Genomic DNA, 15,811 nt, shown 5'->3' with positions numbered 1-15,811 from the left:
AAATAACTCCTGTTTCATCTTTAATAACCATTCAAAGTTGGCATATTTATTTCTCCAAATGTCCTGTTGAGTAGTGCTGTTGCTGTTTATGGAGGATTTCGGTTTCATAACTTCCCCCCCTACTTGATTAGCATAGTTTGGACTTGTGCCTGGGAGTGACTTTTTATTTTTGTTTGCTTGGTTCCAATTTAATATGTACGTGCAGCAGGGGAGAAATCAGTGTATCAACGAGAACAATATGGATGTATTTTCCCATTTTACACAACATTTACACAGAACCTGAATATCATGCTCCATCAACTTGCGTCTTACTTCCCATACAGTGTTTTAGACTCTCAAATTCACTAAATTATCTTTATGTTTTGATTTTGAATTAATCAAGATGTCAGAATGGCCCTACAATACCCTAAGTTTTTTAAAAATCTTTGAAAAAATATATAATCTGAAAACAATCTTTTAAACAGGTGACATGCCTCATCATGTTACCATACAAACATTTGTGCATTATGTACTTGTATGTATTAGAATTTAGTGTTTCTAAGCACTTTTCACAGCCTTTGTTTTGTGCATCATTGACTGGTGCTCACATTAAAAAAAACGTCAACACATTAAGATGATCTCCCCTCCATAACTATAACAATAATTACTGGAGTAAACTAAGAATCCAGCAATAAGAATCCAACCAAAACAAAGCAACAGAGTGACGTTTGACTGGTTCTTTTTTGGATGAAGTTCTTTAGTTGGACTCTCTCAGCCTCTCATGTATATTAAAAACCAGACTTCAAGAAGCCAAAGATAAATTTGGATTTTTGTAATCTCATAAGTCTCAAAGCTTTGTAGTGAAATAAGGCCATCAAATATACATCCCATCGATAGGGGTCATTGACATTCATGTCAGTGTGGGGATTTCCTTGCCCTGTCTGAGCCAGGAGCTCGTACAAACATTTTTATCAGACGTTATCAGTGGGTAGACACAACACATTTGTCTGTAAGGGCTGACCCAGGTTGTTGGGACTCATGCAGAAAACCTAACGCCTGGTTACTACCCAACTTTGGATTCCTATCATTGTCATTTAGATTTTTTCCTGTGGCATCTTAGTTTTGACCAAATCTCACTACAAGTACAAACGATATGAGCATGTTCTGTGTTGACCACATGCCAGACTCATCGGCTTTCTGTACCAGCGAGCTCTTCTCTATCCCTTCTTGGCAGAAGCACACACATCATCGCTCCTGGACCACTGTCATCTCACTGGTCAAGAGAGATGACCCTGATGTCAGTGGGCTTCCCGCACAGCGTCTTTCTTGACTAGCTGTTTTCTTGAGCCTGTGTTACGTTTCTCATGCAGAGCATTTTTTTTTTTTATGCATCAGACTTCACTGACAACTCGACTGTCTGGAAGTTTTTTAAATCATCAGCGCTAACTTGAGAAGTGGATGAAAAAATTCTATCCAAATAAAGTGTGTTCCCTATGGTTCCCATTGAAATCAGTAGCTTGAATGATGATAATGTGATGCAATACTGGTCATCACCTATCCTAACAGAGCAGGTTTCTGTAACGGGGCCTCCTCCTCTGTACCTTCAGACTAATGAATGATCCACGCCCTGCCCTGATGAGTGTCAAGGGAGATGATGTAAGGGGGATTTTAGGGGCGAACAGTGAAATGGGGTGAGCGTGTCGCACCCGCTCGTCCATCATGTCTTTAAACTAACATTTGTGCCTGTGTGTGTTTCAGAGGCCAGTAAGCTGGTGATGTCATATGTGGCGGCGGTGTGTGGGAAGGGCCAGGAGGTGAATAAGGTCAAGGAACAGCTGCTGCAGTCCAATCCTGTGCTGGAGGGTGAGTGAAGACGTTCACGCTGTGGCCCAATTTCAGGCCAGCCGGAGTCTTGTGAAGCTCGCGTTGGGAGACTGAATCTGTGCTAAGCTTCCGTCTGACTGCGTTGCAACGACACTCAGACATTCCAAATTAGCTGCAACTTTCACATTGAATTTGTGTTTTTTTTGTTTGTTGTACAAATGTAGTGAACACGTTGCACGAACCTGCGGTGAAACTTGGGGCAAAATTCATGCATGTCCCACAACACAATTGAGAATTTTAGACCAAATACATACAAAGTCTCTCCCCACTCCATTTTCTCATCAGATATGAAGAAAAGCAAGCTCATATAGGACTTGTACACGCTTCTGGATGTTTTTGTGGCCCGGGAGTGTCACACGAGAAGTAAAAAAAACAAACAAAAACCTGCTTTTAAACTTTTTTACGATTTCAGTTTGTCACAGTTCATTGAGATAGGCGCTTTAACAGGTTGGCATGTCTGCTTCGTTTCGAAGGAAAAGCTGTTTTTTGGTGGTTTTTTGGGGTTGAAATATAGGAAACACAATTTACAACCTGACTGATGTTCCATCCACTATTTGCTGGCTAGTTGCTGGATTCCGTTTTCTGATAGTCTTTGATATTTTGGCTTGTTTTCCAAACTCAAAGTACAAAGAAAAGAAAAACACATTTAATCACTTGTCAGTTAGTCGTCTCTCACATAAGTCGCACCAAAGATTACTAGATAGAACACACTGACACACACTCCCTCTTTATTTTCTCAGCTCCCTCTTCTTACTCACGCACGCGCGCGCTCACAGTCATTCCCACAGCTCAGTGCTGGCAGAGAAACAGCTGTATTTTAATTGGGGGCAGTGGACAGGAAATGCCCGTGAATGATGAAGCTGTATGCCCGAGGTGACTCGCTTGCAGAAAGCCCCACACATCTGTAAGAGTTTAGCTCCTGCCGATCTAATTGCCCAGACACTGAAAAAAGGGAACGGGGGAGCCCAGTTATCCACGCTAAAAGCACCGGATCTGTCTCACGCCTTTGGTCTCGCTGTGACACTGTGCTTCACTTTGTTTCACAATCTTTATTGGTTTCACTTTTTGTCACCCTTTATTTCTTTCCTTTTTTTTCTTTTCTTGCTTTAATTTGTCTTTTCTTTTCACTCAGCCCCCCCCCCCCCCCCCCCCTCGATCCTTCCTCATGTCACTTGGCCCCCGGCTATCGTTGTACCAGACGAGCGGCCCACACGTTCACATTAACTGTAAACTTAAGTGACATTAATCAGCCATTATCAGCAATTAAACAGTTATGCTAAGAGCACTGTGATGCATGACACATTAAGAGAATTTTATTGTAGAAATGCAAGTGAAAGGGTCCACATAGCAGAAAATGCTCCTGTGAAAAGCTTTGCTCAGGTACTTTAAGTAAGGTCTTCATAGGCACATGCGCCGGCGATGCATTTGATGCACACATACACAGAACAACCCTCTACAATACTGGGCTCTTGCACGGTGTTTGTTGTTGTATATGCATAAGCAGGGGAGATATATCAAAGCACTTGGACTTGAATGTGACGTTACATCGAGGTTCAGTCCCTCCTAAGCCCGGAAAGCTCTGGCGCTTTGCTTAATCCATGCAGAATTATGGGGCTTCATCAGTGCAAATGGCCATGACATCCAGACCTCACATGATTGACAGTTAACGAGAGTGAGGCGTATCATCAGGGGGTCATCAATATGTTCTCGAATATTTGTAAACTGATTTGTATTTGGTTGAAAAGAAATGGCTATACTGAATTATAAATATATTATTCACCGTTTTTGCTTTGTACATTTATTTGTGTTTTTATTGTTTTTTTTTTACCTCCTTTTCAGCTTTTGGAAATGCAAAAACTGTAAGAAATGACAATTCCTCGAGATTTGTAAGTATCCAGTGTTCTTTTTTAATGAATGCAAATATTAACCCCAATGCTACTTTCCACTTTTCTTCTTGTCCAAAGTGAAATTTGTAGGATCCTAACTTCCATATTAGCGTTTTTGAACTTCTATTCAAATATTCCAATATCAAGTCTTGCAACTTCTTGGGTAGACAAATTGCACTCACTCCCAGACACAAGTGACACTGTTGAGCGACACTGTTGGGTAAAAGTCAGAGCAGTGTTTGTGCTGGCATGATGGCTAAAGCAAAGGTGTTTATGCACATGTAAACTGGTTTGTGCTGTCTGTGTGGAGTGACTTGTAAGCGCTTGTCCTCAGAGAGACTATTTATTTTTTTTTTTATGCAAGTCTTATAGGTTACTTTTGAGCAGTAGATGGGTAGCAGCATGCCCCTCTACACAGAGAGAAGCTAAACTAATGTACTGCTGTAGGGAGTTTAAGCAATAAAACCCTCTTCACTCACTTATGTGAAGGCCTTCACATTGATGTTGTTCTAAGTGGATGTAGTATTTATAAAGTTTTCTTCACCAGACATGTCTTTTTAAGTGGAAACTACACAGTTTTATTACTCTCTTCTAGTCCACCATTTATACAAATTGTACATTTTCCAGGAAATTGTTGCCTCTCAGTCAATATATTTGTGTTATTGTGTGTCTTTGGTGGAAAGTCTATCCTGTGTGTTGTATCAGCTACAGCATGTCACACCACACACAAACTAACCAAATCAATGAAAGCAGCAGTAAACCAGCAACTCCAAAGTGTTGCTGTCTTTTTTTTTTTTTTTTGCAAAGTTGCTGCTTCAATTCAAATTACAGATCCTAAAATTACGGAAACTGTCAGAAAGCTCTCCCTGCTCCTCTTAACTGAGGACACACTGACCCCATCAACTGCAGCAAATGCACTCAGTGATAAGTTCCTCATACTACCCCTCTTCAAATAATCAGGACTGACGTTTCAGTGTCAGCTGCTGGTGTCGTGGGTGAAGGGCTTTTATCATGCGTGTCCTCTCCAACTTTTCCCAGCTAATTGGAAGACCTTTATTGGTTCTGCACTGCATATCAGCTCCCACATTACCTCGGTTAGTTTACCAAGGTGTGTGCACTTGATTGATTACGCCTGTAGGTGTTAAAGGTCCTCAGTCAATGTTTGTTTTTTTTACATCAAGTTTAGGAAAAGCCTTTCCCTACCATCTTGCTTTTTATTTTCAGCCTGATGTCGCCCTAATGCTAATAAGCACAATTCAGGAAACAGTTTGCCCCTTGTGAACCTGTATTGTATATATTTGTTTTCCTACTCAACCATCAATATCTCAGACTCGGTAGGGATTTGAGAATGAGGAAGCAGGGGAAAATCTATCACTTATCTCCAACATAGAGATACCATCATAAAGATGATTCACTGTCTGCTTGAGCCTTTGTGTAGACAGACACAAATCTCAAAAATAACTCGATTCCAAGCAGCATGAAAGGAGAAGGGTGTGTTTTGCTTTTTGTTTTTCCCAGGAGTGCACTCTCACACTCCCTGGCTCTGTAATATCTGGGAGGTCTGATCCAACACCAGCCTGCTGCAATTTTCTCCCTCCTGACATGATCACATCAGTTTACTCATACCGTGCTGCCATGTGTTTTCGTTGTTTATGTCGCTGTAAAATCTTCAAATAGCCAGTTTATTTTATCTGGCTTTTTCTTAGGAACTACTTCAGTACACTTCTACAGGTGACACAAGACTCAGAACTTTTCTTTTATTCCTCCAAGATATCACAGTTCTAATCTAATAGGAAGGTTTTTCCTCTACAAAGAGCATGCATGCTAACCACCAATCTACCTTCCCTGTCCCAGTTTTAGTTTGACTTTTAACACTATTTTAATCATCTACCTACACTGGTAGATACCAGCACACGCCAGAGCTCGGACGTTCTATTGTAACGGAGGGTATTATAAAGGATTATTCCCCTGATCTGTTTATATTTAGGTAACCTTGGCATCAACCTCTAGACATGAACCTTGGGCCTCCTTGCCAGATACCACTTCACCAGAGCTCCATTGGTTTATCGGAAAGCCGTGAATCAAATCGCCGCTTCATTTTGCTGAGTGCATAAGGCTTATTGAGTCTGGCTGGAACCCGCTCACCAGTAGAGCATGGCCTGTCCTGGGGACCTGTCTGCTATTAATACATCAGAGGAGGAGGAGGAGGGGGCAAAAAAAAAAATCACACAGGACTCTCTGTTCTAACGTCCAAGTTTAGGAAAGAAGGAACAAATGGGCTTAAAATGGTTTGTTGCAGTCCTGCAGCAGAAAGAACTTGACCTGCAGTGGGGGGGGGGGGGGCGTCTCTGCAGAGACCAGTTTTTATTTTTTCCCCAGTTACACTTATGATTGACAGCTGGTGCCATAGTTAGAACTTGATTTTGATTTTTTCTTTTTGTTGAGATCTATGAACTCTTGAGCTGGGTTTGGAGCTCGGCTTGTTGTAAAGTTTCCCCGAAATGTGCTAACAATAGTGTTAACAACACCACACAATGTGTTTGACAGCAATTCTTATCTAACTGCTCCACTGTGATCCTCAGGGAAAGTACATGGACATTGAGTTTGACTTCAAAGGAGATCCCCTGGGTGGAGTCATCAGTAACTGTGAGTAATTGTCTCCTCAATGTTAAAAGAAGAAGAAAAAAACAAAAAAACTGTGCTCTCAGGTTTTGGGATCACACATGTCATGAATCGTTTTTAATGAAATGAAGTTCAAAATGGTATCTAGTTTTTATCATGTGTTTGTGGGCTTGCAGTTAATCTATATCCTCATCTGTAACAAATGATTGGAATAATTTCCAAGTCAAATTATCTCATTTTGTCCTCCAGTAACAGTGGCAATTGTCTGAGAGTTTAGATATCAACGTGAAAAGGCTTGGATATGTAACATACATATCATGTGATTGGTTAGAATACTTTTGTTACAGGAAATATGGCTTTTTTCCATAATCTGCTGGGATTAGCTCCTTCTCCCTGCGACCCTGGGCTGGATAAAGCTATATTGAAGGAGGGAGGGATCCATCACTGTTACTGTATAAAAAGCGAGAACCCACGCCTGACAGAATAGCAAGAAAAGAAAAAAAGGGTCTCTATTGATCTCATGCTGTACATGAGATGCACATGATAGTGCAACATTAAAATGTTTGAGGGAGTAGTCAAGTGACTTTACTTTTTACATCCCTTTCATAAATATACCTTGAGGGTCTTTTTAGTCTCCACTCCCTCTGACCCTCAATTCGTTAAGGAACAGCAATTTTCTACTTTCCTGGGAGTGTATAGGATTCGTCTGTTTTTGCTAGATTGAAATCAAAGTAATTTCCCAGACATGACTGAGAGGCTGCCCTACAGCTACCGACTTTCTCTCCTCCGCTCCTCTCCGACTGTTTTGGTTTGATTTCGCCTTTGTTCACATTGTTTTGTCTGTGGCAACTTCCCCAGCAGAGGTCACAGAAACAGAGGTCGAATCTGATGGCCGAGACACAAATGAACCTCTGTCTTGCTCGCCTGAGTCAGTCTCAACACAAGGGGAGCATCTGTGAAGAGGAGGCACTGACATGTGACTTCCACAGTCAGAGCTGGCTGGGCAGACAGAGGGACGTGGATGTACTTGCAGGGCAAGCTTGGATGGATTTCCTTCTCTCCTCATTATTTTGGTAGATGTAGAGAAGCACCCAGTCCTTCCTCTTACTGAGAATAGATGGCTGTAACTTCCGAAAAGCTTTCTATAAATGAGTACTAAGCGCTTTTTTTTTTTTTTTTTGGCATGCTTTTGGTCAAGCCATAACAGGATATTGTCCCCACATTGATGATTTTATGTGTTTGCTTATCATAAGCAGAGGGAGCCTGCTGTGGACAGAGCGGGCAATAAACACAGCTCCAAGATGCTTTACAGTAGAAAATGGGAAGCTCTGGCCTTTAAAAGCAGGATAACTGAAACATTTGTCCAGGCTCGGGTTTGTGTGAGGTCACTTTATCCCCTCTGTGGTGGGGAATATTACTCTTCAGTGACTTCCCTCGTGTGTGTTGGCAGGACGGTGTCAAAAAGCTGTCCATTAGGGCTTGGGGGGAAAAAAATGGACTGAGATAAAGGAAGTGGCTTTGCACCGATATTTTATCTCTGTTCCTTTGATCGCAGATCAGTATTGCTACTGCCAGCCAGCTAGTGAGTTACAGATGTTTATATTATTTATGTGCTGGCTCCTATAGAGCCACTTGCGTGATTCACGGTCTGTGGGTGTCAGAGATTCGCATTTACCCTGATCCAGCGCTAACACTGTGACAAGCTGGGGCCTCAGTGAAGAGCTCTCTAGTTTGGTGTTTGCTGTGTATCCACAGATTCTGTGCAAAGTAGTACTTGTGTCCTCTCAACACCCACAGACTGGTGAGTCAGAGTTTCTGAAATCTAAATATTGTAAAAAAAGAAAACTCAAACCCTGACTGGCTTCTTTCATAGCTGGAAATTTGATCGCGCTGACAATGGCTTTCCAAAATGTCCAGTTTGTTCTGAAATAAAGGCTTCCTGAGTTTTTTTACTGAAAAGAATGAACTGGATGGCATCATTCAGCTCATGAGGAGGATCTTGTGCAGCCTGTGATGTTGCTGAGCTCTGCCGTTTAGCCTTTAATTAAATCATACTCCGCCTAATGCGGTGAGCAGATGATGGGTCCCCTTTTAATCAGGTACTGTTGCACTTGGTTGCCAGCCCGGGAGAAAGGGCTGACGTTTGATATCCTTGTGTGGTTTCTTCCTTCGCACACTTCCTGTGGTGTTTATGCACACAGATAATTGCAAATGCTGGTTTGAGTTGCCTTGGCAACGTAAATACATCAGTGGTCCAACTCTGCATAGATGCAGGCAGGGCAGCACTAAGATTTCCGGAGGGCGTCGGCCCTTAATTCATCAGTGAAGGACACCTGTGAGAATCACTGCACCAACATTTAGTTTAAAGACTATAGTTCGGGACTGACTTGTGTCATCATGTGTCACTCTTTCCCTTTGTTGTGCATGTACTCTTTTTAGATCTGCTGGAGAAGTCACGTGTGGTCAAACAGCCCAGAGGAGAGAGGAACTTCCACATCTTTTATCAGCTTCTGTCTGGAGCCTCGGAGGACACACTTAGTAAGTGTGCTTGAAGCGGCACTTGTATGAAATCCTCAATGCTTTTCATAAATGCTGTGGATATGGACAAACTTTAGGATTAAAGGGTTCACGGATCTGAGAGTAACATCAGTTTGACATTCTGAAACACTGAAAGCCTTCTTATTAGCCCAAACCACAAACTGAGGTTGTTATATATTTAGCCTCAGTTCCCTCCGAATACACACATCTATGCTCACAGGAAGCAATGAATCAAGCTTGAGAAAACGGTAGAAGGAGAGAAACGAGACTCGCGCTTGTTGGATCTTCTTCCTTTTGCGGTTTTGTTTTCGGTGACAAACAAGCAGTGCTATGCAAGTTATTGAAAATAATTTCTGGATCATCTCGGCTAGATCTTTAAAATTAGTGGTCTTGATTGAGAAGTTATTTTAAAAAAAAAAAACAGCTAGTCAGTGAATCAAGCAACTTTTACATTGCTTTTATTCACCTCTCTCAATCGGGACGTTTTGATAATGTGAACATAGCTGTTTTCTTGATTCATTTTATCAATTTACATATTAGCTGAGCTGTCGGCACTGTGTCTAATGACTGTCATTAAGTTCAGCTGGAGTTACATCAGTTAGTTCGAGGAAGATGCTCTTTATTCCAGATTTGATCAGTTTTGATTGAAACTGATTTATGAAGTAATGACAATACAAAAAACAAAACAGTTGAAATAAACTGCAAATCTATGAACAAAGGCTTTATGACATGGGGCTACCCTTCATTAAAGGAAGAAAAATAATACATTATTTTATTTTTCATTTGTGCACAGTGGCACGGCTAGATTTCTCTGTTTTTAACTCATCAGGAAGGAGTAGTGGATTATGTGTGGCTTCAGGGCCCACAGAGGTTGAGATGTGTGTGAGGACTCAAGATGGTCCTCATTTCCCCTCAGAAATTTGGGCTTCAAACCAGTAGCCTTCCAGTCACCAGTTCACTCATCCTGTGATGCTAATGTTGTAAAACATTACTAGTTTCACAATGGTAATCAGTTACTAGCACATCACTGCCAACAATGGCAACACGTCACTTTATGATTAATTCCCAACACTACAAACAATGATATTGGAACTGTTAACATGATATACTGATACAGTTTGTGTTATGAGGCACCTGTGTGCCAGTTCGAATGCTAAAAGCTGATGTGAAGCTTATTCCTGCAGAAGTGCAGCTGCGGGGACACATGGCTGATACATTAATGACTCATTCTTCCTGCCCAACAAACAGCGCAGAGAACAAAGAGTGGCAATGAAACCTGCTCTCTCTGTTTACCTTTGCTTTGGACAGAGGGCATTGTTTTATGTCCTGAGCACAGGAGAACAATATAATGCTCATTGACTCCATAGTGCACACATCAGAGGGACTAGGTTTAGCTGTAGTTAATGCAACAACTAATGAAATCTGACACATGCGCCCACAAGAGGAATAGATCTCTTTGCTTCATGATAGGGGGGCTTTTAAGAGGGCAATTTGATCTTCTAGAATAATTTTCACAGCAGAAACTGGCTGTGTGTGTATAGCGGGTGTAGAAATTGCATTTGAATTGACTATACCCAGCAGGTTGAACAAGTTTTCAATGTTTGTTTTTTTCTTTCTATTCTTCCTAAGGTAATTTAATACAGCCGCTGTGGGCGTGTAAGCGTGAAACATGCATTAATGGAAATAAGATTTCAGTTGTGTTTAGAAAACCTGTTTAGTTTGCATTGTAACCTCATGCTTTGTGTGTCACAGAGAAGCTAAAGCTGGACCGGGACTTCAGCAAGTACAACTACCTGAGTCTGGACTCGGCCGCAGTCAACGGGCTGGACGATGCAGCCAATTTCAGGACAGTCCGAGTGAGTAGCACATAATACTAGCTGATAATTTAATGTCTCCTGGAGACCTCTCAGGATAATTTTTTTTTTTTCTGTACCTCAAACAAACAAGAGGCACAATCATCACAAGCAGCTTTACACTCCACTGAATTTCCCTCGCCAAAATTCTTTTTGTTACGTCATGCTGAGTTAACGTAAATCCTGCACAGAGGCTGCGGGCTGCCTGATTTCTCCTTATCTCATGAGCATAACAAACAAAAAGAGAGTATGAAAGTTGAGAAAACCCTCTCCCTCCTCCCACCTGTTGCAAAACCAGCTGGACTTTGAACTGAATCCCACTCCAGAATCAGCTGAAATGTAAGCTTCCAGGTTTAGATTGATAAAACACCAACATTTACACGTGTGTACTTCAAGAAAAGCATCCAAAATAGTTAATCCTTTAACAGCGCAGTAGCAGTTCTTCATGGGAGAAAAGCACTGGAATAAAGACATTTAGTTCCTTTCACTTTAATATGTGTGTACATGCAATATTTCAGCTGTGCTTGCAATACCAGCTTCTTTTCCTCCTCTCATTGGATGTTATGTCTGTGAGAAAGTCTATCTGCTGCTCCGCATTGTTATCAGTCCTGCTCCAGCACGCTCTGCTCAGCTACTGTTTAAGCCGCCGCAGTCTACTGTGCTCATTTTCCCCGCATTTCACATCCTGCCTCTCATCAACTCCCACACTAACTTTTCACACCGGTCCCCGTGCAGCTGCATTTCTCCAAAGGAAACACAAGAGGACATTTCCTCTGAACAATGAGAGTCACAAACGCATGGCTCATTCTGGGTAGCAGTTAAAGATGGCTACACTTTTTTTTCCCTTCAACATATTGTATATTGTTGGATATCTGTGGCTGATATATGTAATGCTGTTAATTCATATGATATTGATATTTCATATATGATATTAATGATGTCATGTGGCTTTATAAAAAGGTTTGGTGCCATGTGTATCGCTGATGTGTTATCAAACTCTCTAAAGCAGCAATAAGCCTGACTCAACAAAAAGGTGTTTGTTCTCCCATAACATCAAAATAATTTATTAACCTTTTTGGCTGAATTAGACAAAACGTCATAATGAAAACAGACATTGATTTGTTCTGAAATTATAGCAATGAGTCTGCTACAGACAAGACCTTTTCAATTCTGCATTATCCAATTTCGGGTCATAAGATGCTGGAGTCAATCTGAGCTGACTATGACTCAAGGCAGGGTGAACAGAGACAGAAACAGAGTCACCAATTTGCCACACTCCAAAAACATGTATTTGAGGCTAAGAAAGAAACCCACATATGTAAACTCCACACAGAGAGTTACTTTTCCAAACACCTCTTATTTATGAGATTACTTAATATCGCACTCAAGGTTGCCCTGAATATCAGCATGGCTAACAAGTCCTGGATAATGATTATTAATTCTCCTGGGATGCTTATAACCAAAGTTGAGAACGTTTTGAAAAGCTTATAAGGGTCAACTGCAAATTTTCAGCCACTTGCAACAACAGTGTTTATACTGGGTGCCTATCATGTTGTGAGTCAGTAGTGATGGTGTTACTCACAGTACCAACTTGCTGCAGGACCAACGTGTCAGATTTATAGCTTGCAGTCAGTGACACTGAAGTGACCCTTAATATATTGTTCCTTTCCAGCTCAACTCAGTTTATTTTCTCCACCCTCCCAGAATGCCATGCAGATTGTGGGCTTCATGGAGGATGAGGTGCAGTCGGTGCTGGAGCTGGTGGCCGCCGTGCTGAAGCTCGGCAACATTGAGTTCAAACCAGAGTCCCGCTGCAACGGCACCGACGAGAGCCGCATCAAGGACAAGAACGGTGGGTCTGGTCACCTTCCAACAGATCCCACCTTCACACTAATGACCCTGCTGCATGTTTAGCCATTATTAGACAGTAATCACATCAGCAGAGTAATTCCATTCATTCTGTCACTGTGTTTTTAATCAGATCATTATCTTACACTCTACTCACCCATATGCCCGATGACCTCATTCAGAGCCACCGCCCCCTGTTGGCTGCTTTTCTCCCTTCTCTGCACCAGCTCAACAAATGCCTGCATTTTATGATCTGCATGACCACAACAGTGCATGTTATGACATCCACAGCTGTTGCCTTTATTCAAATATTTAATTTACATATGTCCCTGCCTGCCTGACTGAATCCATCTTACTGCCTTTTTTATGAAATGTGCTTTCATAAAATAAACAAAAGTTTAATCGTTGTAATTGTAAAATATTTGGATATAATATGGTTATTTCGGCTTGAAACCATGACTGTTTTTTTGGGGGGGGTTTTTTGCCTGAAGCCTTCATGGTGTTTTCGCAACTATTACAACAAGTTTTTGAGGGATTTCCTTAGTGATTTATTTTTTCTGCTATACAGATCTGAAGGAGATGTGTGAGCTTCTGGGAATCGAACAGTCAGTGCTGGAAAGGGCGTTCAGCTACCGTACAGTCGAGGCTAAGATGGAGAAAGTCTCCACCACCCTGAATGTGGCCCAGGTCAGAGACGACGTCACGACACTGTTTTCCAGATTCTGTCCTACTTGAGTTGGCATCATCAACACACACACACACACACACACACACACACACACACACACACACACACACACACACACACACACACACACACACACACACACACACACACACACACACACTCTCTCTTACGGTGCATAAAACGATAAAGGGCCATCTCTTCCCCTCGACTTGCTCCGTCGGCTGCCGACTCTGATCCATGTCAATACAAGAGCAAAACCTCTCTATTATAGATGAGCAATATTCCTCCTGGAAATTCAAATGTAGGTCACATTTTAGAGGTTAGCGAGTTCATTCAGACTGTTCATATAACATGAGAGCTGCAGACGTGGCCCCAGCAGAAAAGGAAATGGCTCTTAATGGCTGTAATCATGTCACCACTTATGTTTGGCAACTTCCTGTCGATGTCTGCATCCACAGTTTACAATAATTACAAAGGTGGTCCGAGCAAGACCTGAGAAGATGATTTGGAATCGACAAAAAAAAAAAAAATAGATTAAGGGATATTTAAGTTTTAATTAGACCTACACTTTTTTATTGTTTTGTATGTTGATAATTGGATCTATTTTATAATGAATGTAGGCTCAAAATTTATATTATGTAGAATAAAGGAAATAAAAGCTGTTTTGATGTGTCATGTAGGAATTGTTATTTTTAAGATAAGAGCTTGAATATATATATTTTTTTTGCAAAAGCTAACAAATTATATATTTTTTGATTTTGTCACTTTCTCACCAACAATGCATGTGTTCCATAGGCTTACTATGCTCGAGATGCACTTGCCAAAAACCTCTATAGTCGTCTGTTTAGCTGGCTGGTTACCAGGATCAACGAAAGCATTAAAGTAAGTGAATTCGTCTGAAATTCATCTTCAATTAATTTTTATCAGCGTTGGTTGTCGATGCTTTAGATGTGTTAATAATATCTCTCTGTTGAACCTCATTTCTAATGCTGACATCCTCCACCAGGCACAAACCAAAGCTCGCCACAAGGTCATGGGTGTGCTGGACATCTATGGCTTTGAGATTTTCGAGGTAAGGCATAATCAAGCCATCTCTTCTTTTTTTTTTTCCCTTCTTCTTCTCCCGATAAGCTACAAGGACAGAATCAGAGAATCGGACCACCGCCGACATTTTATGACACCAAAGAACCCCCCCCCCCCCCCCCCCCCCCTCTCTCTCCCCCAGGCTGTTTATGTGCAAGCCTTGGTACCTGTGCAGAGCTTATCAGCAGGAACTGAGAGCAGATAAATCATACTGAGATCAGATTAGTTCAGCTTTATTAATCTTGGAGAGGGTGAAATGATTGTTGAGGCCATTTCATTTTTCTTTCCTGTGAAATGCTGAGTTTAGTGTTGAAATTCATTTCACCACAACATCAGCGCACAGAAAGTGTGCGTCCCGGACACTGTCAAATGTGCAACACACTAAGCTGTGAATCTTTGATACCACAGCAGCAACAGAGCTAACAATCTGCATGTAAATAAATATGTGCACGCAAACATTGTGAACTACTGTGAAACTAAATGCCTTTGAATGTTCCCTGCTCTGTTGCTCTATGCCACACCCCCACATGTTCATGTTTATTTGTTTTTCACATCCCTGCCTGTTCATCACACTCACTCTGAAGTCCTTCCTCTCCTCTAAATGTTGTGTTTTGTCTCGGTCACCAGGATGGAGTAAGTAACACCTGCACCGGCCTTTTTTGCTGTGGCAGCGTGCATGCTGTGATCTAAACTCATCTTGACTTAATTCAACTCCCCTCCGTTAAAAACGACTCGGGGCCCTCCCGGTGTGCAGCACGACCACACGGCTGAAAAGATGCTAAAGAAGCCTTTACATCATTTGAGTCATGTAGTGCACTCAGGGGGGCAGTTTAATCAGTTCACTGAGCTAAAAGTGATGCACTCTCACACACCTGTGGTCTTTTGAGAGAACTTTAAACAGCACTTTAGACCAATACCCATGATCTGATACCAAGTCAAACTATAGCTGGTGTCACCGATACCAGTGTGATGTCAATACTTTGTAATACCACAAAAGCTTAGAATTAATCTTAACATATTAGGCTTTTCTACAAAGGAGTTAAAGGTGTTTTATTTTCTCTTATAACTATCAAAAATACACCAACACAAACCAAGTCTTTTCTTCTTTATATCAGCTCCAAACACAACTGTTAACATTCACCCATCATTTGAACACATCTCAGCCTCTCACACAATCTTAAATTCAAACATGCGTGGGTACATATATATACAGTCATATGAGAATTACTAAGCACACATGGAATATCTAATTGTGCCAACCAGCAGGGCATCGACTTGCAGTGTAATGCATTTTAACGTTGATGAATAAACATGTTCATCTGACAATAATTACCTACACTGTAAAAATCGATATTTTAACACACACATCATTATAAACAAGATGTACATGATATTGGAAGTATTTTGTGAAATGATATGTTTTGTAGTTG

The 15,811-nt window shown here is 41.3% G+C and overlaps 1 protein-coding gene across 2 annotated transcripts in view; it reads left to right on the top strand.

Annotated features, from left to right (window-relative positions):
* The window catches only part of myo1b (myosin IB), a 65,831-nt gene that overhangs the window by 31,698 nt on the left and 18,322 nt on the right, over window positions 1-15,811 (top strand). For both annotated transcript variants that reach the window (XM_080478430.1, XM_080478429.1), the window contains exons 5-13: window positions 1,738-1,842; window positions 3,703-3,749; window positions 6,332-6,395; window positions 8,811-8,909; window positions 10,662-10,765; window positions 12,467-12,614; window positions 13,179-13,297; window positions 14,094-14,180; window positions 14,305-14,370. In XM_080478430.1, coding sequence (XP_080334556.1) covers window positions 1,738-1,842; window positions 3,703-3,749; window positions 6,332-6,395; window positions 8,811-8,909; window positions 10,662-10,765; window positions 12,467-12,614; window positions 13,179-13,297; window positions 14,094-14,180; window positions 14,305-14,370 — 839 coding nt within the window. The remainder of the gene's footprint in view (window positions 1-1,737; window positions 1,843-3,702; window positions 3,750-6,331; window positions 6,396-8,810; window positions 8,910-10,661; window positions 10,766-12,466; window positions 12,615-13,178; window positions 13,298-14,093; window positions 14,181-14,304; window positions 14,371-15,811) is intronic.

This window comes from Lipophrys pholis, assembly GCF_963383615.2.
Source record: "Lipophrys pholis genome assembly, chromosome: 13".
Taxonomy (NCBI): domain Eukaryota; kingdom Metazoa; phylum Chordata; class Actinopteri; order Blenniiformes; family Blenniidae; genus Lipophrys; species Lipophrys pholis.
This window is presented reverse-complemented; position numbering and strand designations above follow the sequence as displayed.